Source organism: Poecilia reticulata, chromosome 2 (genome assembly GCF_904066995.2).
Source record: "Poecilia reticulata chromosome 2, P_reticulata-male-v2, whole genome shotgun sequence".
NCBI lineage: Eukaryota > Metazoa > Chordata > Actinopteri > Cyprinodontiformes > Poeciliidae > Poecilia > Poecilia reticulata.
The window spans coordinates 23,983,662-24,010,357 of record NC_088831.1 but is presented as its reverse complement, the minus strand read 5'-3'; the positions used below and the strand labels follow the sequence as shown (position 1 = coordinate 24,010,357).

The window sequence follows — 26,696 nt, the reverse complement described above, 5'->3', positions numbered from 1 at the left end:
TTAATAGGCTAATTCTGTGTGCAGCAAGGCCTCTTGTTAAAGTAAAATGCAGCTGCATGAATGCGAGCTCTTTATTCAATTACCTCCACTCTGACCTGCAGCCATTGTCTGATGAACTCACTAGAAACCAATACATCAAATAAAGCAGCAACTTCAGGTAGAGTATGTGTATTATATATAATTATTATTTTCAAATGTATCTGCTTATAATGCATGCAGAAGCATCATGATGCTTCTACATTATATACATAAGCATCTCATTTTACACCTTCCACTTCACAAAGAAGCACAAATTTTCTTGTTGCTCTGTCAAATGAAATTTCAATTATATGCACTGAACTATTTGTGCAAGTATGATGAAGTATGAAAAACTTCAAGTGGTCTGAAAAGTTTAGAAAGACACTCTAGACCAGTGGATTGGTCACAATTAAACTGAGTACACAACCAGAAAAAGCAAGTCCTGTTGTAAGTTGAACAAGACTGAGCCAGAAGAAGAGAAGAAAGAATGACTGGCGTACCGCGGTGACTAATGTGTCCAGGAGAGGGCAGAGTTTTCCAAAGACCAGGTTGATTCTACAGTTGTATTTTCATGTGAAAGAAATCATTAAACAGCATCTGTCCACTCAGTCACTGTAGGTCTTCATGTTTAGAAGAGACTATCCTATAAGCTGAACTCAATTGTCGTGTAAAATGAGCCATGAAGAAAAGCCAGATGTGATATTTGCAGTAGTAAAGTTTATATGAGAATAATAAGCATGTAAAGAAGACGTGAGGAAAACCCCATCCTTTCTCCTCCAGGGTTAATCTTGCAAACAATCCATGTTGCTCTTTGCTCTGGATGTCACTAAGTCAGCATCACAACCGGGGTTTGAGACAAGCTACGCAAAACCTGTGGAGAAACTTTCTGATCCAAAAAGAAAAGAAAACATGCTAAAAAGAGCTACGTGTCAAGTATGCAGCTATTATAAAATATATTTATTTACACATCTGTTAAAATTGTCATTATGTTGTGATAGTATAGCGTAAGACAGATAATCTGTGAAGAAAAAAAAATCGGGCTTCACCGCCTTCTCCCAACGATAACTACAGAAATGGACCGCTCTGTCCGAAGTGTTTCAGCGTTGTCAATCAAGCTTGTATACGTGCTGCTCACACTCTCGCCATTGCTCTCTCTCTCTTTTTTTTTTTTTAAAGTATTTCAAATTCCTGAAGTCACATACAAAGACAGTGACACCACTGTTTTTCTCATAAATGCCCAGCAGGCCTTTAATAGAATAATTAAATACTTGATAAATATAAGTGTTTCTAATAACTTACAAAATAGTTGTTTTAAAGCTGCACAAATACACACTGATGTAACTTTAAATACATTCACAGTCAAAACTGTAGATTTTAGTTTTTCCATTTTCTTGTCGAGATAAAAGAAAAACAAAAAAACAAGACAACTTGTTTTTGTATAAAGTGATAATGAGACAAACAACAGTTAACAATCACCACTGAAAAACTCAAGAGACATCATCAGAGATACAAGAGATGAGAAACGGAGACAAATCAAAGATATCGAAGGACAGAAGTTGATTAAGATATTGACATGAAACAGTAGAAAACGCACAGCGCAGCAGCTTCTCGGTTGGGTTCATGAATACACCTAATGTTTGGCCTACAGTCAACAGTCTGCTTTGACACCAGATGCGCCTGCATAGGAAAAACTCAGCAGTGGACAGCACATGGGACACGTAACACCAATCCATGCCTAAATGGCTGCCTCCGTGAATGAGCCACTCCAGGTAAGCTGGAGTGGCTCATCTGGGCTCGAACCCGCCCAGATGAAGGTAGCGGGTAAAAAGAAGCGGCGACACCGTTTTCATTCATCAGCCCACAGAGACAAGAAGTGAAAAGGTCCGAATCCACCAGCAAGCCTCAAATCCGATCTGTAAAGAAGAAAGAAGACACATCCGTCGGACGTCGTCTCTAAATGTCGATGAGGTCGTCTCCGCTCTCGTCGCTCTCCACGGTCAGCTGACGGGTCCACCACTTCTTCACCTCTGACCCCGAAGAGGCCTCGTCGTTGACGGGGTTCATCTTGCAAACGATGGACTTGACGCTCGTACGACCTGACGGCAAAAACAGGGAATTTGCAGAGAATTTTGAGTATCGGTACTAATTTAGACTATTCCGTTTTGACAAACTAAAGGTTTACTTGATTTAAGATCAGTACCTATAACCCATAGGCTGTTCTGAGACGTAGCGTTCATGTATATATTGTTGCGAGGATAATATAAACATCCGAATTTCCCTTTTCCTTTTCAAATCTGCCAATATGATATCTTCTGTGACCTTTAGCATTTTGAGAACTATTGTCACTCTGTTGACACCATACCAGGCAAATAATGCTAACTGGGGAAAAGTGCACAAATAAGTGAAGACACTGCTATGGTTGCTGAGAAACTGAAGCAAGTCACGTTTTACAGGATGTACTTTAACAATTCTGTTCAAATCAGAAGACCCAAAAGATTTTTTACATTTGTATTTTAATAATCTTTTACTATTTATTAAAATTGCATACAATAAAAAAAAAGATCATCATGATGTAATTTTTAAGAAAGTACCCAATCCATTTTCAGATGTGTGATGTAAAACCTGCATTAGCTCCAGTTCACACTCCAGACCAGATGGTGGCGGTATTGCACACTTTCATTTATTAACGCCACAAAGAGAAGAAAAACTTGAACGCAGGGAAGATAAGAAGCACTGTTCAAATCCGACATTTTTACTCACATAATATTGCCTTCAAAGTAGAGAGGGCCTTGACAATAGTTACTAATTTTGGTAAATTCAAGTTGGTGACGTCAGGTTACATTGTGTTGCATTCAATGTTATCGGAAAAAAGAGATTCCATTAACAAATCGGACATTAAAGAAACATCAGCAAACCTGCACATTCGCTCAGGCAACTGTTCCGTGACATGACAAGTGACTGAGATCCAATCACAAATGGTATTTATTTCATATTGTGATATATATATATATATATATATATATATATATATATATTATTTTTTACCATCAAATGTGAATATACTGCTCTCTTCACTTGGAACATGTTCCCCCAGTACCGCTGTTAGCACCATATCTGAATAGTCTCTCAGAATTTCCAATAACACATCTCAACTTTTATAAAAAAAAAAAAGAAAGAAAAAAAAAAAGGCTACAAGCGTTAGCTTCTCTCGCTTTCCCAAGCAGAGTGAAGACAAGGAAGTTTTTTTTGCTCAATTTTACACAATTCTCTTTTTACAAAACCTGTAACTTGTACAATACAGAGCACAGAAGCGAACAAACCTGCAGGCAGCCGCCACTGTCCCAACTTTCTCTGTGGTCTCCCCAGGTCTGTGGAGTCCTGTCTGTACCCTCCTCTGTCTGACAACGTGGGGCTCAAAAGCTGCTGGAGGCCACTCATCTAAACAAAGACGAGATATCCTTTGTTGCACCAGTGCAAAAGCATACCTGCTGACTGTGTGATGTGTCTGCGCAGAAATCACGCTGCGAGCGTGTGAGACTGTGTGCGCCGCCGCGGTTTAGATGTGGGGGCTTTACCTCAGGCTGCGAGGGGTTGTCTGGGTTGTTAGCGTTGTGGTCTTCGCTCGGCACCGTGGTTTCTATGCTGGGAGGGTTGAGGAAGGAGCTCAGCTCCTGCTGCTGGCTCTCTCTCAGGCTGTGGATGATGCTGCACGACTGATGCTGCTTCTGTAAGCATGCACGCATTCAAAGGACGGTGTCATGTGCGGACACTTGCGAGTCGAGCGTGGAAAAAGACAAGCGTGGTCTGGTTGAGTGACTCACCGCCCGGATGCGTTTGAGGCATTTCTTGAGCCACATGCGGATGGTCTGCTTGGCGACCTCCTCTTCAATGGTGTACTCCAGCTGTTCCCTGGCCAACAGCTCCTCCAGCTGGAGAGACTTCCTAATGTCCACCGAGCGATAAGACAGCATGCTGGGCAAATGGACACATACATATGATTGACATTTTCCAAAAGACAGGAGTTTTATAGCACGTTTTTGTTTTTAAGCGAGGTGATTTTTTGTCAGATTTTAAATGGCTGTTGAAAAAGGAGCCCATAAACCATTCGACATGTTGTCCATTTTATTACAAGAACAAGAACTGGAACAAATGAATATATATCGCATTTATTTCTATCGTTTTCCAATACACGCCAATATTTTTCCTTTTTTTTTCCAAAAGTAGTCATTTCCTTGTAGTGTTTGTGAAATCAGAGTTAGAAACTTCAAATGTTCTTTGAATGTTCAAACTACATTATCGTGTTGCACGTCATCCGAGGTTGGAAGACGGGTAGGTGAAAGGTGGAAAATTTGAATTACAAAAGTTCACTATGAGTTTTTGCCAGATGCTTTTACAGTAGATCAACTTTAAATGGGAAACCGGCAACAAACACAGACCTGTAATGAAGATGGAGGGAGGGGGAGTGAGGAAGAAAGGAAGGAAAAAAGATGGATGGACTGACAGATGAAAAAAAACAATGAGTTGGATGCCATTTCCTTTCTTTAGCCCAACAAGATGATTGGTTTATTTAGGTATGAGGCCAAACATGTTCGGAAACCTCAAGTATTTAACATAAACTGTGTTGTACTTAACATCATGAGTGCTTAGGAAAGACAACATGCAGCACTTGACCGTCACCTCAGCACATCATGAAATGTCACATCTCCTCCACTGTGAAGTCGCTCCATTTCATAGCACATGTGTTTAAACAGGAGTTTGTCCTTGTCCAGGTCCACTTCCAGCCTTCCTCTGAGCAAACGAAGCAGAAACTTCACCCTGGACGTTGGGATCACTCCCTATGAAGAAAAAAAAAACAGGAACAAAGGTAAAGGGTTTATCAAGACATGCTGACATGACGACAAAAGCTTTTCAGGCAAAAAATGTTTCGTTAAATGTTTCGTGTCTTGACTGAACGAGTTCGTATTGCAATTAAGTGATGGTTAAATTTAAAGGAATCAAACCTTTAAAGATCAGCGTCTCTAGTTACTTTCTCTCTATATTAACCCTCAGTGTCCCGTGTGGTTTCCACAAGTGTCCTTGCTAATTTCTGACCTCTCGTTTGTCATCCACCATGTTCCAGATGATTTGGAAGTGCCTCAGGTCGTTATAACTCAGCAGCTGGTCTTCTTCAGTGGAGTAGAAGAGAGAGAAGTTCTCCACAATGATGGCTGCAGCAAAAATGTCAGGATAGATAATAGATATATAAACATGGATATATAGTTTGCATCGCAACAGTCATCTTTAGAGCGATCACATTCAATTGGACTGCTGGATTTAGAGTTGTAGCTCTGATAGTATAACCAAAATGTAAAAATGACTATAAATCAATACATATATTAGAAATAGTCTTAATTCAAAAACAACAAATAATCATCCCTCATTAAAATAGCTAAATCAGTGAAGTAAATGGCGTGTTATTGCTGGTGTTAAGCTTGAGGGGAGTTTTAACAGGAGAGTAATCAAATGTTTAACTACAGGTTTTGTTTCCTAATTTTATTACAGTTACTAGCATGTAAATGAAAAGGCTATTTGATACCAACAAAGAAGAGTTGCATAGATATTTAGAGTTATGGAAATCCTGCATTCACGGTTTATAATGGGAGTGCAGAAACAAGATCCAGCTTGGACCACAGTCTATTTCCTAAATATCTAACAAGTATTTCATCCTTTCCAATTATGTTCACCGTAAAGCTGCATTTCCTGTCTGAATGTGTCATGTGACCTGCTATTGTGCAGAGCTGTGCTCTGATGTTACCAGGCAACTGTAAAGAGAGAACTGCTCAAACACTAGTTATTAAATATTAACTCACTTAAATTTACACATAATTAGCCGGACGTTAATAAAGCTTCCACTGATGTGCTTACTGGTTATAAACTAAGTACATGACAGTCCATGATTATAAAAGACACAGAACCGGCAGAGAGAAAATACTGACCTACGAGAAGGTTGAGCATAATATATGCTATGATAACGTAGAACGAGCAAAAATAAATCAACGCTCCTGCATAGTTGCCACAATCAGTCTCCCAGTAGCGACGTTTGTCAGGGGTGCAGAATGGAGGTTGAACCTAGAAACCGAAAAAAAAACAACAAAACAACAAATACCAGCAAATAATTAAAAAAAATTTTTTAAACAAAACTTTACATTTAACAATCAGGAAATTAAAATAGAGCATGCTCAACTTGATAAACTGTTCAAATACTTTTCTATAAAACAATTAGTCAGTTTTATGTCAGTTTTAATGCAAAGTTGACACTCTTAATGGACTTTTAATCCAAGTTTTATTGGGACTTTTCATTAAAAGTGTAAATATTTACCAAATGACACTCATGACAACAGTCAGACGTGCTATGTCATATTTATTACGGTGCCGTGTCAGTCTTGTGCACACTTCTTTAATAAAGTGTTACTATGTCTTTTCAGATTAGGAATGCATGATCCTTTATCTGACCTATTTGCAGCTGGTCTTACCATGCAGTCATGCATGATCTTATTCCAATCTTCTCCTGTGACAATGCGGAAAAGAACAGTGATGGCTTTGCCTGCTGTGGAGAAGTTGGCGTGCCTGCCATTTGAAAAAAAAGAAAAAAAAAATCAAATAACCGTTTAAATCACGTCTTACTCCAGCTCCTTTTGCAAAGCAGAAGAAAACAAAACTAAACAAGAAGGTTAGAAAATAAGCAACAGTTACCGGTTTATGTTCTCGCCGTATTTGACCGTTCCGAAGAGAACGACTCCAGCGAAAGCGTAGCACAGGAGCAGGAGGAACATGCCCACGATGATAAAGAAGCTCTTGTACATGCTGACCACCACGGTCAGCAGCAGCATCTTTAGAGTCACCTTCACGGATCATACGCATGTATTAAGAGCCGCAAGACTTTATGCCCGGGTAGAAATTATTTATGAGGTAAACACAAAATCTGACTCACATGTTTCCCACAAATCGTGAAAAACCTGAAGACGATCACACACGTTCCCATCATGTACGTATATGCGTTCTACAAGAGTATTAAAATAAAAAATAATAAAATAAAGACAGTTGCATGTGCTGTACTCGTCACATAAACAAATTTCCCTCAGTGAAAAAAGATACTTCTCTAACCAATAAGGAAAAGTGCAGCACTATCCAAATGACACCCAGTGAAGTGACCAGCAGATCGTAACGATTTCGTCGGCTCTGCCAGTACCCAGCTGGAGACATGGCTATCAGCTTCATTGTCACCTACAAAACAAAACAAAAAAACCCGCCATCACGATATGTGTATCTATATGTGTATGTAAACACAATGAAGGAAGTGATCAAAACGTATAGAATGATAAATGCCCAGGCAGAAACAGACTTACTTCCAATACAAATATGAAGGTGAAGACTACAGACATGGTGGCAAGAGGAAAGGTAACTTTATCATCACCTACATCCCACTGCAGAAGTAAGGAAACACATTTATTTTTATTTGTAGTGAAAGACAAGAATGAGAAAAGTATGGTGCAATAAAAAATATATATATAGATGTTACCTTAACTGACAGCAGGACAGACTGCGCCAAAACCAACACAGCAATGCCGCGTTTGAAAAAGGGATGCTGAGTAATGTCATACATCTTAGCCCGAAAACCTCCGTTCTCTGTGAAAAGAACACGTATGACATGGAAAAAAAAAATTTAATTTCTCAAATTTAAAAGATAAAAGGATTCAATCCACATAATTGTGAAGTGGAAGGAAAATGATCCGTGGTGGCAAGTAAGTGAGCTGATGTTTCCCTTCCATCTGACTGAAGTTGAGCTATTTTATAACGAATGGGTAAATATTTGAGTCTGTAGATGTGTAAAGCTTGTAATTCAAATTCAAAAACACTTTATTGATCCCGAAGGGAGATGAAATAAATTCACCCCAAGACAAGATGAATGGAGATAACTGCAAGAGGATCCTGGGAGAAAGCAGGACAGCAACCCTAGACATACAGCAAGAGGTAGCAATTTAGAGGGTTTTATCCGAAATTTATAATGACTAGAGTTCACCTAAAAAATGATCTTTCAGAGACACTCTTCAACCTGAATGAGATGGAGAAATTTTAAAAAGAACAGTCAAAAATTTGATTGTGGTTGCAAAGTTAATGATACGGAGAGATAAATACTGAAATGGGCATCACATTGTTTTTTCATTTGGATGTTTTTTGATTATTTTCTCTACAAAATGTGATCAAAGTCAAGAAGCGCAAACACTTCTCCGCAGCACTGAAGCCGTCTCAAATCTCGTCAGCGCAGTACCCTTCAGTGTCCACAAGATGGCATTTATGGACCGTCTAGATCTGATTAAGACTTGAACAGACTTCTGTTGTGCAGCTTTCCCAAACTTTTATTCATACAGATGAGTGGGCGTATCGTCAGGAAACAATACAAACAATAAACTCAAATTTGGTAATAGACAGTGAGGCTTTACCGTTTGCTCGAAGGCAGTAATTTCAGAGAGTCAAATACAATTTTAAGTAGAACCATCCATCTGATAAGCATATTTGCCAAGTTCTACAATCTTACTTGCGGCTCTAAAATCACATTTTAAGCATACCATATTTACGTTTTGGATGTTGCTAAGTTTCTGTGTTGGAAATTTTATATTGTTGCTGCAAGGTTTCAAAAATTAGCTCACTTCGCAGGCGCTGTTTTTTTGGATTTAATTTTTCACAGTTAAATCAGTTTGAGGTTTTGCAGAGCGTAAGCACTGACCACGCTGGCGTTTTTTGCAGGCATGAAGACGTTAATCAGCTCCGCGCTGCAATGGCTCGCCAGCGACGAAACACCTCTGGATGTGGATCGGTCTGGTTGTTAAAGCCGGGGGCAAGCGGCGCTGCTGACTAAAACCGAAGCCTTCAATTTGCTGTTAGTTCTCAGCCCTGTCTGTACTAACAAGCAATTTCCCACGCTGCCTCCGAGGCGCCTCGACTGTTCCCATGACTCCAGTCACATAAGCGAGGGAAGCGGCGTGAATCTGTGGCCAAACTCAATAAGGATGCAGCGCTTCCCTACGCTTACCACTTAAGACACGCACGAAAGAAAGCCGGATACATTTGTGTACGAGCATAAATTGACACCAGAGCTTGTTTTTAAATTCGAGTGAGAATGTGATTAATTTCCTTGAAGAAGGGTGTGACATTCGGTGTCTAAGCCATTTGCTTGATCTGCCTTCATATTCGGGCTTTTGCTGTTACCACCGCTGGTCGTCATTCGAGTGTCACGATTAATTCCTCCAGGCATCAATCCACAGCCAAAAACAAGGACTATTAAATATGAATTAATCATGCAGGTGCTGTTTAGCGATGCGCTCGCAGAGACACGCACGCACAATCAATCACAGAACAGGGGCGGATGTGATGTTTTCGCAACGTTAAGCTTTTGACGCTCTGGCTCTGCGTTGTGTCCTGCAGTTACTCGGAAAGCCTTTGATGTAAATTTTTTGCGCGTTGGTGCGCTTCATTGTACCTGGGCGGGGCGGCAGGTGGAGCGGTTGGGCTATTTTCAGTCGGCTCTTCAGATCCTCCCATCTCCTCTGGTCCACTGTTAGCAGGGCAGTGCCCTGAAAGTCAAAGAGAGAAAAAAACAAATTAAAACACTGAAATCATGAAGCTGAGGCAAAACACAGGCACTGTTCCTCCAGAAAAAAAAAATATCGACAGAAATTCGTCAATAGCAGTATTTCTATCCATTGCTTTTACTTTGTTCTCATTGAAATTCGCTATGACGACTCCGACGAACAGCGTGAGGCCGATCATGCATCCCAGAAACACAAAGACGTGGATGTAGATGCCATGGATCTGCAGGGACATAGAGGTGTGAGTTAAAGCGCAATCATGATTATTTCTGTTTAATTGTAGAAAAAAATGAAACAGAAAGTATAGGGAAAAAATGATTTTAGCTGCAGATTATTACCGGCCCAACTCGGTGAATGATGACGTCTCGGACCTCTACCCAGCCTTTGAGGGACAGAACTTCAAAGAGAGCCAACATGGCATTGCCGACATTGTCAAAGTTAAAGTTTCGAGGATTTGCCCTGGAAAGTCAGAAGATTGGTTGATACAGTCACCGGTTCTGTAGGGCGACTTTATAAGAAAACGACATCAAAACAAGGAAGTCCTACCAGACTCTTGGTACCCAGAAACCGGGTTTCTTCTCCTCAGCCTTCAGCTTCAAGTTGAGATTTCTGGAAACACTCACATTTATCCGGAAGATGCCATAGCAATCCTCCTGTGTGGGATCACACAGTTTAAACAACAAATGAATAAATAAGCAAGAGCAAAGTAGAAACAAAGTTTTTGTTTGTGGTCTGACTTGCTGATTCTTAAGAAAAAGACGATAATTGTGCTGCAAATTCATTAAGAAATGCGGAAGTTTTGAACCAAGTCAAAAAAGAAAGAGCGCCGAGATCACTTTCTGATTTGCATCATGATCTTTAACATATTTTTAACCAAATATATACAAGTAATATATATTAGACCATATGCTGTTAGTTGATACAGTTACAGATACAAATGTTGGGAAATTCTTAGTTCTGAAGCATTTAATGAAAAGAAGATAAAAACTGATTTGTCAGCGTTTGACCTTATAAATTAAAGACGACTAGGGAAAAAAAACTACATATGTACTTTTAAGTACATACTTTTAAGTACATATGTAGTTAAATGCTGTGAATTTACTTCATAATCTTTTGTTTCATAAAATAACTGAAGTATTATTTTTAAGGTAAAAATTATTCTCCAGATCCATATTCAAGTCATGATGGGAACATTAATACTAAAATAATTCCCACAGTTCATCAGAGAAGTAGTTATGATATTATCATCGTTATAAACAGTTGATAAAATAAAGACGTTAAAAAACACAAAATAGTAATAAAAAACAATCTCGTGTAAGAACTAGAGAATAAAAGTTAGTATAACACAACATATCAGCTAATACCTGTATTAAAGTACCAATGCTGCTTTTAGGGACCAGGACGAGTAGAACTGCTGGACATAACCAGTTTTATTTATGCATCTGGATGTTCTCCACAGGGAGTACATCCAGATGCATCCTGGAGTGCTAAGTTTATATTAGCACTGCAGGAAGGGAAAGTTGATAAGGAGATTATGTTCCTTTCAGTACCCTTTTAAGGATTCGCGGGTCGTTGCATTTGGCCAGCTTTCCAGCAAACAGTTGAACTCCAAAGCTTGCGAACACCAGCATCAGCGTGAGAAGCAGAATGGAAACCTAAGAGACAATTATCCAAGAGCAGAAAAAGCTGACGGAGTCCGACTCCGGACTGTTAAATCAAAACCGCAGGATTTTGAAAAGCTACACTCGACCACTAACCAGGAAAATCTCCTTGAATCCTTTAAGAACCTCCCGCACAACCTTCCTCATCTGAGGAACCAGCTTGAAGATCCTGAGCGGACGGAGGCAGCGCAGCATCATCAGCAGCTGAGCTCCAGACTCTGGAGGGACGTCAGTAGGAAGCCAGCAGAGGAAGATCAGACTCAACTGCAGTGCGGAAACAAAGCACAGCACAGAGACTTAAAAAGAAACCTTATAACACCTACACTAAGGGAAACAGGATAATAATATTACAATAACACAATAGAGTGCCTTAGGATAAATGTTTTTTGTGATTAGATGGTAAAAACACAACTATGTAAATGTCTGCAAGTCTAAGCAATGGTGTGTACAGATATGAAAAAGGAGACGGCTGAAAACCTGCATTAGATTAAAAAATATAACATTAGATGAGTCAAGGCACTCTTCAAGTCTTATTTCAGGATTCCAAGAATTTTTTTTTTAAATTTGAGACATTTCTCAATATCTCAAATTTTTACAAATATCCTAAATTGGAGCTTATTTTATTTTATTTTTTTAGTTTCAGGATGATTAATTCTTATCACTTCTTGTCTGCCACTCATCGACACTTCAAGGGAATTTTGGTGCAAGAACTTAAAGTCGAATTCTACGAGGAAATAAAGATGCTAAATAACGACAGAAAAACAACCCTTGACGAATGTGTAAGCCGATGGGCAGAATTATACAACATCATGAGTTTATTTTGTTGTTTTTCGTGCATCAATACTGCAAAGATGCCAAAACAGAGAGAGTGGCAACATCTTTCTTGTGTTTTTACTTTCTTTGAAAAGTTTACATTAGCACTGTCATAATTTATATTTTTTTAAAGAACTCAGAACTCTGGTTTTCTTCCCATAGTAAACATAATTTTTTTTTCCACCTCAGAGTCATATCGCTTATTACATTTCTTACAAGATAGATGAAGATGTCCATTACTCCTCCAAAGTCCCGGATAACGGCCGTCGGAGTGAAGAACAGACCGTCGGCCATGATCTTTAGGTTGAGTTCGATGCTCATGAATATCACAAACACATACTCCCCGATCTGAAACACACGTCCTGATTACGGTGACATCTGTTCCCCGGCGAATCTGCCCGTCGGCACCATGTGACCGACCGTCCATCTGGGGTTATAATACCTGCAGAGTGGGGACGTGCATGACCCTGGTGAAGGGTGATTCAAACATCATGGAGATGCAGGAGCAGATGGTCACCACGATCATCACCCAGTCCAGATAAGTGACTAAGCCCAGAAGATCACTGCGAGGACAGACACATCGGCAGCAATTTATGAGCTGGTTTTCAAAAAGCAGATGTGGAATTTTAATTAGCTTATAGTTCGGCTGTTAGCATGTGGCTGAAACACTGGATACGATGCAAAGGATTGCAAATTAATTCACAGAACAGTAATTTTACTGTCTAGTGTGCTACGCTCACTTTGATTCTGATAGAAACTGTGCTTAGCCCTCCTCTTATTATCACGCACTTTTAAACACACTGCAAGTCATTCATAACTTGTGGCAAATATTAGCAGTTGAAACTCAAAATGTCTTTCAATTGTGTTACCGATTACATCAAGAGTAGGGAATTCCTGACCTTTGAACCCAGTGTCCCACATGGTTTATATGTGTCACCTCTACAAGACATTAGTCGAATTGTTGCATATTCTCAGCTTGTGCGGGAGCCTGCTAGTGGCATATTTATTTATTTCCCCAGAGGAAACCGTGGATTTGTTTTTTGCTAATAAGTACATATAGTAGAGAAAATTCAGGTAAAGTGACTTTGATAAAAGAGAAAAAAAACCCCAAAAACATCAATTGATGTATCTGCAGACTCAGTAACAGACGCAGCTTTTTCTGAACTTTGTTTCACAATGACTAAGAGGTAATGCGTATGAAGTACTAATCCAAACACCTGACGAACAATCATGAGCCACACTTACTATAGCTGATGGTATTTGGTGTTCTTCACTGCTCCTGTTATCGGGTCAGTTTTTGATCTGGGTGTGAAAGACGAAACAGAAAAAAAATACAATAGCATTATGGTTTTACAGTATATTTCAAATGTTTACATCACACTGAGTCAGTCATTCAATGCAGATCTATTATTATCATTGATGTAATTTTGCTTCCAAAAGAAAAGATATCGGCAGTCAGATATTTGTTATGTGTTTATTTGGACGAATCTTACGCATTGAAGCGCGCCCGGACGATCATCCTGCAGAAGTTCCTGAAGCGATGCTCACGACCCACGATGAAAAGAGGCTTATCAAAGTAAGGATGGTTTTCCCTCAGCTCCTCCTCCTGAACCTTTCTGCTCAGACAAGAGTTGAGTGGCAAGCAGATAATCATGCAAAGGGATTACAAGGAAAGAGTACTGTGGATTTTTTTTAAAGGTTCTCTTTGCTGTGTGACTCTTTTTCCCTGCAAATACCTCTTCATTTCTGCCTGTTCTTTCTTTTCTTGGATCATCTTGATCTCACTGTCCTCCCTCTGAGCATTGCGGTAGCGCACTGTGCTGGAATGCTGGGGGAATAAACAAACAAACATAGCATAACACACATTTGGATTGAATTACCATCACTCTGTGTAAAAACTAATGGCATAAATACATACTTGTATGCAGTGTTTTGCTCGTAATTAAACGCAAGCACGCATTTATTTATGACGTAACCGTTCTGGTACTAAAAAGAACAAAGGAGGAAAAAAAGAGAAACAAATCGAATGTGACTCAGGATGTGTGCTTACGTCCTGGGTGAGCGTTTCCAGCGACTTCCCCCGGCTGATCCTCTGACTGGTGGATCCATGTCGCAGAGACCTGAGGAGACGGTGAGCAAAGATGAGGAGCGTTCACGGCTTAATACTGGGCGTCAACAGGAATACATGTCAACTTAAACGTGTGCCTGTGTGCACGTGTCAGACCTGCGCTCTTGTCGTATGTGGTGCTGCACACTGAGTATGGAGCGTTCTTTGGCTGGCTGCCCTTCAAAAGATCCACTCAGTATCCGCTGCCTGGTGCAAGCCCTGGGAAACAAGACAACAGTTTTCTCAGTATCAGTCGAAAGGCGGTAAAAAAAAAAAGCCTCTTTGTAAAAAGCATCACAAAAGCATCATAAGCCACAGTGGTGGCAGCATCATGCTTTGGGGTTGTGTTTCTTCATCTGGCAGACAAAGATGATTGGATATTACTGAACATCCAATCATCTTGGATGTTCAAAAAAGACATGCAAAAAGACTTCAGCCTGTGACTAAACGTATGTTTGCGCTGCATGAAGCTTTTCTGGAACCAGAGACGTTTACTGGGGTAGTTTGTCTCTCCACTGCATTTCCGCTGCAGGACAAATGGACAGCAATTCAACCTGAAAATGACCCTGGTCAGAATAAACTGCACAAATAAAAACTGCAATGTGACAAAATGTGAAATAGTTTAAATGGGTCTTATTACTTTTGAAGGTGCTTTGTATTGTTTTGACATTTTAAGGATTAGGGTTTCTTTTATGTATGAGAGAGGGCTCTAATAGTTTCAAAGAGCCAGAGGAGAGCTAACGACATGATGGGCATCGACACTGTGCAACACTTTGTAATATTTATAGCAACTCAGAGGGATTACTTGTTAATTGGTCATAAGCACGGATGAATGGCTGCTGCTTCTGCTACAGAGTGTGAGTTTGCATATGTCGGTATTTGGGTCTAATTGCATGCTCGCGTGGAAGATGGCGAGCCAGACAGAACGTGTTATGACTCCTGATCTGCTGTCCGTCTCTCAGACAGACAGAACATTTGGGCTGCGCAGATTGGACACAGTGTTTGCAATCTAATCTGCACTTAGCACTGTCTCTGCCATGCTGAACAGCAAATTATCCATTTACTTCTTTGCGACACTAAATGAGTCTGAAGTGGCACTGAGTGTGTAGGTGTGTGTGTGTGTGTATATATATATATATATATATATATATATATATATATATATATATATATATATATATATATATATATACAAAAAGTGTGAAACGTTGACAAGTGGTGCTGCTGGTGTGACAGAGCGACGTCTGATGCGTCTACATTATTACTCAAGCGATGATCAGTCTGGTTCTAATTTTGCGTCTGTGCACCAACGCATTGGTTTTAAGAACAAAGAGCCGGTACTGGAAGGGTGAATGAATTGTAGCGTTTCAGATATAATTTGAGGACCAGAACAAAAATGTGTTGTAAGAAAAAACTTTTCATTTATATGAGCACAAAAGTAAGCGGATATAGCTACAAATACAAAGGGTAAGTTTTATTCTAGGATAAAATTTGTACCTTCTATCTTCGGACTCTTTCAAATGCAGAAATACCTCCTTTGAGAATGTTTTTGTCTTTTGTTTATGGATCACTGCAACCACCATTTTGTTCCAACAAATAATACAGGTCAGATGACAAATTTGGTCATACCAAAACTTTTTTCTTTTATAAAACAGTTCAAGGATTTACGTTGTGTCATGAGCCATCTGTGCTGCAAAGTGCCACTGGATTAATCGTTGCAGTTTTTGACTCAACTGGAACAGAATGTTCGAATAAATCTTACTAATTATGCCAGAATCATCACATCGTCGAGCCTCGTCCTCCTCCGTTGTTGCAGATCTAATCTTTGTTTGCTTTAGGCATCTTGGTAAAGAGTCAAATACATTTTCTTTGTGTTATTTTGTTAAACCTGGTCTGAACTCTAGGCTAAATTCTCTGGATTCAAGTTAATGAAAAGATGTCTTAATGATTGACATCATAAGCTGACATCAAATAATAATCTACATATTTTTAAAGTTTCCTTCAAAGAAGACCATCTAAACATGAATTATCTTACATATTTTCAAGGTCTATTAGTACCTCCACTTCTACAGGCATCTGTCTGCACATAGAAAGTTCCTTTAAAAAATAAAATACAAATGCAGCCAAATGCTTTCTTTTAACCTTTTGACAATGGGCACTGCAAAGACAAGCTGTAATCCCCAAATGACATTTACTTCACGAGGTTAACACCGTGTAGGAGTCAATCTCTTAAAATGATTCTCCTACAGCTGATGCATGCAAAACTCACACAAAATAGTTTTTTGGGGAAAAACATTGTAAAGCCAAAATTTCGCAATGTAACAATCAATAAACATTCGAATAAAGCATCCCATCAAAACACCAAACCTCACACCTGCTGTGGTGACAGGGGTGTGTCTTACCGTAGGATTTTATTGATTGTTGTCTCTTTCTCCAAGAGGTTGCGGGCACGGATGCTAAAAATTGACCTGCGAAGCTGAGAGAGCGAAGCGTGAGTGGGCATGAGCTCAAAAGTTTGATAATTGTGGCAGATCATATAAAAAAAGCTTGCCAAATGCATAGCTGCAGACATTGTATGGGAGTTACTGAGGGAAATTGCAAGGTTGCTTAACAATCTTAATGCCTTAATTCTACACTTCACTGGACTCTAATGATCATAGATGGATAGGAAACTATTGCATTAGTGGAACAATTAAGCAATGGGACAGATGTATCTGGAAACTGCATTTTGAATATCCTATCCATACTTATCCTTACTTTTATTAGACAGATAGGAACCCCCAGGTTAGAATCTATTCTATGTGGACCCAGAATATTCATCTTTATATGCCTCTATAGCAGCCTCTATATGTGTCTCTGTGTGTTTGAAAGAAAAAAAAAACAATAACAAAGAGAGGGGAGGACCTGATGTGTAATTAGAAGCAGCACGTGTAGCTACCTTTTGGTCAATATACTTGTTGTCCTCGATGGCTGATCGTTTGGAGTGGTCACAGGAGGAGGACGAAGCTGAGGGGAGACGGCGGAACAAACAGCTGGTATCCTGCTGCTGACGATCAATAAACTGCTTCATAAAACTCTCTCTAGAATTTACAGCAAACACAAATAACAACAGTGATGCTTACAGCGGTTTTATAACTTGTGGCAGTCGCATACAGAGGTAAAGAAAATGATCACGGATTTATTAAAAGGACTAAACTGTGTTAGAGCAAATCCATCTACAAAATACATCAGTGGAAGCTGTTGCTGCAGAAGCCCAACATATGGGCTGCTGAGGGAGTGATCTCTATACTGAGAGCAAAAAAAAAAAAAAAAAAACCCAGCTGTGCACTAATCACTAACTTAATAATACAACTTATTATGAAGTCTGCTGTGCTGGATGGAATTCAGCTCCCCTGCTAAAAGCTGTGCAACAAATGGGCCTCGATGTGAATGATTTTCTATCCGCACAGAGTTGATATGAAATATTTTCCCCTTTTCTTCCTTATTTCACATTAGGCAATATAATGTGAACGACTTTAGGAAAGTGGTGGCAATGTTTGCTCATTTTTTCCCCAATGTGATGTAGTTTGAACTTCTGGAAAAGAAATGATAATATAGAACTCATATAGCCAATGAATGGACAGTCTAACACTTGAATATGCTCCAGATCTAAACCATTCCATTTTAGCTTTAAACACAGGGCAATCCTGGAATACAACCTGCAGAGGATACAAAAGATTTGAGACTGTGGTTGATGTTCACCTTACTCAATAATTTAGCAGCAAAAGATTTTTTGATTAAAATTAGATACTCACACAACATAAGTCTCTAGAAACATGGTAAAAGGCACACACAAACTGACGTAATACAGCTTGCGTGTGCATAATACAGCGGAAAAAGTGACCCAATTGAATATGATTAACAAATACCAAAACTGCTACTGAGCATATAAAACATGATTATGAAATCTATGCATAAAAACCCATTGCACATATTCAACATTAAGACCCTCCTGGCCACGAACTTGCCGCACATCGAGACATTAAGACGACTTTTGTGCCCACCTATTCCGTATAGCCACAAGACTGGTGTTGGCTGGCATGTAACCAGAATAGCTAGCTAGAGTTTTTGGTTGCAACAAGACATCAATGCGAAAAAGTTCATGTTAATATTTTTTGTAAGACGCTGTATCCGTCCCCGTGATGGAATACCTGATTCTGGGCACAGTGAAATCAGATGGGAGCTTTGAGATCTTCACCATCTGAGGTCTGTTGGGAAACTTTTCAAAGATCCTGAGTCGTAAAGGGAGCTTCTCTTTGGTGTCTGCGTTGGCTTCGCTTTGCTTGAGCTGACGGGAGAAAAAGAGTGTGGCATGTCAGCTCACATTCAGAGCAGAACAGCATGAAAAGCTTCTGTAAAATGGTGAAATCAACCTTGATGACGCAACCACTGCGAGGAGAAGAGAGGGATTTAAACAAGATACAAGGGGAAAAAGGGACAGAATCAGCTCAAGTGTAAGACAGCAGGAACATTTGGGATTTTTGAAAACCTCAAATTATCCTCGGTACGTATGAATAATAATAATAATAAAAAGACAATAATTTTAAAAAAGTCTGGCAGAGAGAATTTCTCTCAGTTGTAAAGGTGCAGCTTTATTTCTCTGCCTGATGATGGCAGCAACACACTTACCTACAACACACACGTCACGTACATTACAGATAACCACACAGAGGATGAGATCCCACTTACTTTTCATAATAGGGGGAAGATGGCAACAAAAGAAAAAAAAAGAGAGATTACTTTGGAGTGGTTAATGGAAAACAGAAAAAGGAAGCGACAGAATAATGTGCGTGTGCACCCTGGCACACAATGGTGGAATAAAAAGATGACAAAGGAAATGAAACCAATTATTTTCATTTAATTACTTATGGGGGAGGCTGATTGAAATTCCCTTGCAGGTATTCAGTGTGTGGGTGCCTGGAGATATCCCATGATGCATTGCTGATTAGGCCTGAAAGTGAACTAAATTTAGAGCAATAGTGATTGGCGGCATATCGCTCAGAGAAGGTAACAGTCGGGGGAAAAAATACTGAGTGGACTTAATGAATGTCTCTCCCAGTAAAAGTTCTGTGCAAAACGATAATATTTGTGCACGAACGAATTTCTCTGCACTTATTTAATTTCAAGCTACCGAATGAGAGTGGAGTATACCTGCGAGCGGGAAGGAGAGACATAAAATGAGGAAATGAAGGTCTGTCGATCGGATTCCTGCTTCTAGCAGACAAGAATGTGGGAGTTTCTTTTTTGCCCTGAGTGGGTGAGTGGCACACTGCGAAGATGGAATTATGCAGCAGCATCTGCTTGCCTAAGCTTTCCGTCTATATTCTGGCTGCAGGGATACAGGCATGGTGTAAGGAGATGAAGACAGAAATTAAACTTGGTGAAGAGAGTCACAAAAAAAAAGAAAAAAGAAGGGCTTGGACCTTACCATTGGCTCCTATAAATGTTAATAAACGGCGCTCAAAAAAAAAAAAAAAACATAAAACAATCTTGTCTGTCATTGTTGGTTGGTTGTAATGCTTCTTTACCTATTGGACTTTTAGCACCCTAGTCCAGACAGCCGTTACCTACTGGAACAGCATTTTTCCATAACATTATGTGTCACGGTAAATTTTAATTCTAAGCAGCTGACACTGATGGACATATTATTTGATCACCAGCTAAGAAATGGTTTCCACAGATTATTTTGATCATAGTTGAAAAATTTGGTACACTGGCATTAACAATCTGAGACGATCTTGGTAGCCCACATATGTGCCATTAATGCTATTACTAGGTCGCAGCAAAGACACAGTAACAACTTTATATTATTAGTCAATCTGTCTTTTCAGATAAAGATCAATTTACGTTCATATGACAATTCTTTGCAGCGGCTCCAACTGATGACAGCCCGACCTATTTTCTTATCCATTCGGAAGCTGCACATAATCTAAAATACGCGACAGGACTCTGTGGTTCACAAAAAGTAAAACAAGTTTCCAAACCACATACATCCACAGCAGGATAGGAAACATCAGGTATCACAGCAGCTTCAGATAATGTATTCTGTCTTCACATGCAAAGTCTTATGCCAGATCTCAAAAGCTGTGCTTTTCACAGGCTGAAAAGAGCGAGCTCAAACAATGGAAACATTCTCTTCCAGTGTAATCACTGACTGGATCATCAGAACGTCAAAATAGAATGGAACAACAATGCAAGCAACAGCTCTTGTTATCTCATAAAATCTGAAGAATATCCATATGTTCAAGCTCGGGGATCATTTAGGAGGCAAAGGACAGAACATGTCCCTCTGCCTGACTGTTATTTTGTTTCAACAAACAAATCAATTTATACTGAATATATTCCAAAAAAAGGATTTGGCAGTCTTCCCATTGACCACTGAAAGCAGTCACCGGACCCCCGCAACTATGCGAGGATTAAGCAAGTGTAGAATATGAATGGATGGGTTTAGCATTGGGAGCAGCCAAGGCCAAGCTGCAGAAGAGTGACATATATAAATGTTCCAGAATAAAACTCAACTAAATTGTATTTTCAGGTTTCGAAGTGCTTGTCTGAGAACATTTTATTATGCATGTGTGCAGGATCTCTCAGGCTAATGATTGTATGCCGTCTCCTGCAGCAATAACATACATTCAAGGGTTATAGAGTACTTGAATCTCTAAACAGATGGACCCAGCCAGAGAGAAGTGAGGAGCAGAGTCAATAGCATCACTCTGTGCCATAAAGTTAAGTGCCTTGATGTAATGCAAACCAATGGTTAAAATAAAAGCCGCTCTTAAACTAAGATTCTAAATAAATAAATAAAAAAGAGAAAAAAATATCATGCTTTGAAATGCTGAGACGCTTCGCACCTCACCTTACGTATATATGCATTTTTAAAAACGGTCTCTGATGACGAGTGCCATGTCTGGAATTGATGTTGTTCTGTTTCATATTATCAAGGCTCTTCACTGCTGCTGCCCCTGTGCCATCATGCTGAAATTAGATTTTGAGCAAAATTATGGGCTTATTTGTTCTACAGTACTGATCTAGAAATGAGGCAGTAATTTTAAATGTCTACCTCTACATTTGGGAGCAGAAGCAAAGCACACAAATAACAATCAAGCACATATACCGCCCCCCCACCCCCCTCTCACACACATTAATTCAAATTGCTCTCCTTCTCCAAAAAGTCATGATCAATTCTGCCAACTCAGAGAAAGAAAGCCTTTATCTTCAGGAACGTTCTAACACAGCCAAGCTTTTTGTGTCGTGTGAAGTGTTGTTTCAAATTTACTGCAACCATCTTTTTCCCTAAGCTTACAGTTCTCTAAAAATGTCAGCTTCTATCAATGCTTTTATTTTTTTCCTCACAAGACTTTAGAAAGCATGTGTTCCCAGATATCATTTTTGGGGCTTTTACTGCCTTTGATCTACATGGGTCTTTATTTCCAGATAGCACAAACATTGCACACAAAAGAAAAAAAAATGTTATGTGCCAATATTATGTTCACCAAGTATAAGTCTGCTGCAAAAGGGAATAAAACATACACAACAGAACTTCTTTGTACAATTGGCAAAGAACTTTACGATGCAGATTCAAGACAGATACTTACTCAAAGCCCGTTTTAAGAATTGTTTCTCACCTGTAGCCCCAGTGCTTAGTTTCCACAAGGTTTACAGACATTACAGTAACATATGAAGATTATGTAACAACACAGTTGAAAGTTTTATTCCCCAATAAACTGGCTTTGTGTTTATGTGTTATTCTCTTCTTTTACACCCCTTAAAACCTTCTGCATTTTGGCATATAATAAAGTCACTAAATATTTTATGAAATAATGCAAATCTTTTCAGTCAAAGAGAAAATGATACATGGTTCATAAAGTTTTTTAAACAAATAAAAATCTGAAAAGTGTGGTGTGCATTTGTACACAGGCTCCTTTACTCTGAAACCGCCAAAATCAAACAAAGTACAACCTGTGACCAGTGTTGTAGTACTCGAGATCGGTCTTGGTCTCAATACCGGGTCTCAGTCTCGTCTCGGACTCGACCGCATTTGGTCCTGCTGCTGCTGTGCGGAGTTGCACAGGTGTGTTAGAATCATGGCAGCAAACCAGCAAAACGCAAAGAACTTTTCACAGTTCACAGACTGCTTAGTAAAGCTGTTTGATGCAGGTAAAGTTAGCTAAAAGATGACTAGATAGCTAATATCAATACATCACCTTAAGCTTGTTAACAAGTAGCTTATAGACTAAGTTGTTGTCTATGTTCAGCTACATAGATTCATTTTGCCCCCCTCAAAAACACATCGTTCAGCCACACAGCTATTTGTAGGGGGGGGGGGGGGCAGAAAATGTTTGTAAACCACTGGGGGGGCGCAGGACAAAAAGTTTGGGAACCACTGGCATACATGTATCTACTTCTTGCTTGTTGCTCATTGGTCAGTGTTCATAGTTGAGCGTCAGGGCATTGCCTCAATTGCTATGTTTAATTAATGGTGCAGACAGTGGTGGTTTCTGACATGAACAACATGGGTAAATACCCAGGGCGTTATCTTTTTAGGGACGGCACGAGACCATCGCAGATCATAGCACAGAGATGGAAGCAAAGCAGAACAAAGAGTTTGTTAAATTTAATATTGGTTAAATTTATTAAGTATTTAATATCTATTTGTTTTTATGGGAATATGGATCTTTCAGATCAATTTGATCATATTTCACATTTTATCATATCATGTAGAGCGCGGCGCTGGTCTTGGTCTTGACTCGGTCTCGATACACTCTGGTCTTGGTATTGTCTTGGTCTCGGGTTAGATGGTCTTGACCACAACACTGCCTGTGACACTATACTGGGAGTATCTATTCTCATCTGACTGAGCTTGAACTGTTTCACAAAAACTAATTTGTCAATTTAAATTAAATATATTACCGATCATGATGTGCTCGTAGTCACCTTGCTGAATAATGAATAATTATAAAAACTAAATGTTTATAGTGCTTAAGCTATGCTCTACATAGCTCATAAACACTGTTCTTTGAAAAAAAATTGTTTCCAGTATTCATATAGAAATTGACATACAATCTTGCTATGAAGCAAGCACATACATCGCAGAAGTAGCGTCAGATAGAAGAGCTGCCTCCAGCTGGACATTCTGTCTTGCCACATAAAAACACAATCACTAAAGTCTAAAGTATCGTTGTGGCTCACTGACAAAAATAATAATACAATATTTTCCGCTAAGTTTTAGAATTAATGCATGCTTCCAAGTGTATATGATGTGTATTTTCTAACCACATCTTTGCATTACAGTTGTCTGCTCAAATCAGGAGTTTTATGTCTCTTGGAGTCACCAGCGAAAAGCAGATAAAACCCAAGTACGACATTTCCTGCCATCGAAGAAATTTCATGGGCAGCGGCGCAACAATGGAAGCAAGACTAATGTGTTTTGCCTTAAGACTCACTCAGGTGAACGTCCACCACTTCCCCCTCCATTTAAGCCAATTTCAGGCTCCGCTGAGCTAGGAAGCTCTTCATTCAGGATTTTTCATGGATTTTCAGACCATGACTTGGGTGGCGCTGACAAACATTAGCCATTAGCATTGTGCCAAATTCAGTAATGGCGAAAGGTCAGTAGGAAAATGTGGGTTTGATAAAAGCAGCCATGATTAGAGAGAACACAAAAAAGATGCTGGAAATTTATCTTGAATATTGTGTAAAATTAAATTTTTACAACTTAGACCCAGAATAATAATAACATCACTAACTTTTATTTTATCATATGACAAATATGTGTGTAAGTAAGTAACTCTATTTTTCAGAACAATTACATCAATTGGATTTTAAACTTTTATTATGAAGGTCCAAAGGTGCTATAGTTCAACAGCTAAATAATAATGTGCAACTTTAATGTGTCCCCAATTGTTTAAAAACAGTAATCCAACATGTAGATAATTTATTATATATCTGTTAGTAAAAACATGCATTTTGTTTCAAGGAAAGAATATTCTAATTATTTAACTTCAGTTTTGTGCTGAAACACATCATGTGTTTGTGGTTTTATTTTGTTTGCATGGATTTGGTATGAAGAGCCACCACTGATCCTTTCTATATAATTTGTCAGAAGTTGACCTGCTGTGCAAATTAACCAATCAGATACTGCAAACTATTTTTATTATTAAACTTTAATGAGAAAAAATGTTTTCATATGCATTTAGTTTTTAACATATTTAAATAACCATGAGGAACATGTACTAATTTATTGAATTAATTAATCTATTTAATAACAGAATATTAAGAGCAAGGAAAAATATTGGAAGAAAAAAGTTTCCCTAAGAAAGATAGGAAACCACAGCATTGGCAGGACTGTAAAGCAGAACTCAATTAAAAAGTTTGGAGAAAATTCACAAAGCGAACTAGATTACCTTTTCCAGGATATTCAAATTCACTGAGGCGCACCTGTTAGCTATCAGAGTACCGAAACAATGGATACAGGATCTGTGAAGTAGAATTAATTTATGAAAAATAATAAAAATTTATGATAACTAATTCATGATTTAACATATGGCTTGCAGTTTTTGAAAAAAAAAAAAAAAAAAGAAGTCTGTTAATCTTGGAGCAGTCTTCAAACAATTCATCCACCCATTGAGTATCACTAACCACTAACACAATGTGGGAACAGTACAACATTTAAGAATTGGTCATTAGTCACTCAGGTACTCTAAAGCACAGGAGTAAAAGCATTAGCTGTTTATGTGACAGTCATGTCTATGCTCCATGCATCACACAGAACAAGCCCTCCGAACCATCCCACTGGTCCCTGTTGAAGGACCTTCTGTACGCACAAACATAGAAAATGAATATTTGAGAGACCAGCCAGCAGAAACAATGTGGAACTGCTGAACAGCCACCTACGAAATTGCCGCCCACACAGATAAGCTGAATGCCTGTAGGCGTGTGCGTACGTACTGGTCAAGTCATCTGCATTTTACCATTCAGCCATCAGAGCCTAGCAAAACAACACATTCATCAACACATCCAGACGGGAGTTGTTTATGTGGAAGGATGTGGATCAGACTGAACATTATACAAATACGCATCTTTATCTCATTCTTCGATGAATGATGCAGGATTTGTATCCCTTCTAAACAACGGACCTCTATTATGCAGACATGTAAGCGTGCATGTGATTCACTTTGACCTTTCTTGACTCAACATTTCCTCACTGTCTTCCTTTAGCCTTGGGGAAAGCATGGCTGTGGGGCCCAAGGGACAGAGAGCTGAGAGCGAGTCAGCAGGGTCACCCTCTCCTCACATTAGCTGGGTAATGAGCCGTGCTTTGGAGCTGTTGTAAAGCCACACAGCCCATAAACCTCTGATAGCTGTTCCTAATACCGAAAACAACTTCAAGTCCCATATATGTTCCCATTTCTTAATCAAAAAATGATGCCAGTCATCTGACATAAAACAAAAGAAAAAAGCCTTGAATGAATCACAATTACTTTAGTTTCTACATGCATTCAGGCACATAATTAGACTAAACTTTATCTGCTTTCGGTCAGGGACCAAATGACCAAAATCAAATATTTAGATAGTTGAAGATGTCCAGGCTCAAGCTTTCTGACAGTTCCAATAACTGGAGGCACATATGTGTTTTATGGCACACCTCAAACACACAGCTTTTTTGTATTACAGCAAATAAATTCGGTAAAGCTGTAGGCCAGAGGTCTGCCACGCCAGGCCTCGGGTGCCTTTGTCCTGCATCTTTTGGATGCATCCCTGCTCCAACACACTTGAATCAAAAGGCTGAATTACATTCTTGGTATGTGAGACTGTTCATTTCTTTCAGGTGTGTTGGAGGAGGGATGCAACCAGACGTTGTAGAACAATTGCACTTGAGGACTGCAGTTGCAGATCTTTGGTGTAGAGTAAACTGAAGCGGTTAAGCTAAAATAATCTGGCACTAATACAGGCAGAAAGACCACTCAGAGAGGAAGAAGCTGTTAGTCAAAAAGCAGAATGAATAAAAAAAAAAGTAGATTGCAGTTTTCAGATTTTGGGAAGCATGTTCAGAGATCTGAGAAATCGAAAATTGAAGTGGGCTATAATGATCATCGTTATACTCGAAGCCAACTGGTAAAGTCTATGTTCCTGAGAACCCAATCCTGATAGTGGAGTACAGCGTGGCAGCATCATTGGTTGCTGTTTTCAGCAAGAGAAACCAATGTAGCCTTCAAAAATAGAACCCCTTGTGAGGAAAGTAAATATTTATTTTTAGAAATATTTTAAGAAATATTTATGCAACATCTCAAGACATCAGCCAGTAATTTAACAACTTGGCAGAAATGGGTCTAAATGAATGATAACCCAAGGTATACGGTTTCAAAATTACTTAAGGACAATGAAGTTAATGTTTGAAGTCGCGTTACAAAGTCCAACTCTAAATCCGATCAA

The 26,696-nt window shown here is 39.2% G+C and overlaps 1 protein-coding gene across 5 annotated transcripts in view; it reads right to left on the bottom strand.

Moving 5' to 3' along the window:
* Positions 1–1,237: 1,237 nt before the first annotated feature.
* The window catches only part of nalcn (sodium leak channel, non-selective), a 79,793-nt gene continuing 54,334 nt past the window's right edge, over positions 1,238–26,696 (bottom strand). For all 5 annotated transcript variants that reach the window (XM_081601083.1, XM_081601091.1, XM_081601096.1 and 2 more), the window contains 29 exons: positions 18,416–18,552; positions 17,164–17,305; positions 16,628–16,701; positions 14,343–14,444; positions 14,169–14,238; positions 13,855–13,946; positions 13,612–13,734; positions 13,364–13,420; positions 12,561–12,681; positions 12,335–12,466; positions 11,402–11,569; positions 11,195–11,299; positions 10,191–10,297; positions 9,983–10,103; positions 9,769–9,867; positions 9,536–9,629; positions 7,577–7,683; positions 7,404–7,481; positions 7,162–7,281; positions 6,989–7,057; positions 6,751–6,899; positions 6,531–6,624; positions 5,994–6,126; positions 5,110–5,225; positions 4,696–4,853; positions 3,840–3,990; positions 3,594–3,743; positions 3,339–3,456; positions 1,238–2,114 (listed from right to left, as the gene is read on the bottom strand). In XM_081601083.1, the coding sequence (XP_081457209.1) occupies positions 1,972–2,114; positions 3,339–3,456; positions 3,594–3,743; positions 3,840–3,990; positions 4,696–4,853; positions 5,110–5,225; positions 5,994–6,126; positions 6,531–6,624; positions 6,751–6,899; positions 6,989–7,057; positions 7,162–7,281; positions 7,404–7,481; positions 7,577–7,683; positions 9,536–9,629; positions 9,769–9,867; positions 9,983–10,103; positions 10,191–10,297; positions 11,195–11,299; positions 11,402–11,569; positions 12,335–12,466; positions 12,561–12,681; positions 13,364–13,420; positions 13,612–13,734; positions 13,855–13,946; positions 14,169–14,238; positions 14,343–14,444; positions 16,628–16,701; positions 17,164–17,305; positions 18,416–18,552 (3,330 nt within the window). In that variant the 3' untranslated portion in view covers positions 1,238–1,971. The remainder of the gene's footprint in view (positions 2,115–3,338; positions 3,457–3,593; positions 3,744–3,839; positions 3,991–4,695; positions 4,854–5,109; positions 5,226–5,993; positions 6,127–6,530; positions 6,625–6,750; positions 6,900–6,988; positions 7,058–7,161; positions 7,282–7,403; positions 7,482–7,576; positions 7,684–9,535; positions 9,630–9,768; positions 9,868–9,982; positions 10,104–10,190; positions 10,298–11,194; positions 11,300–11,401; positions 11,570–12,334; positions 12,467–12,560; positions 12,682–13,363; positions 13,421–13,611; positions 13,735–13,854; positions 13,947–14,168; positions 14,239–14,342; positions 14,445–16,627; positions 16,702–17,163; positions 17,306–18,415; positions 18,553–26,696) is intronic.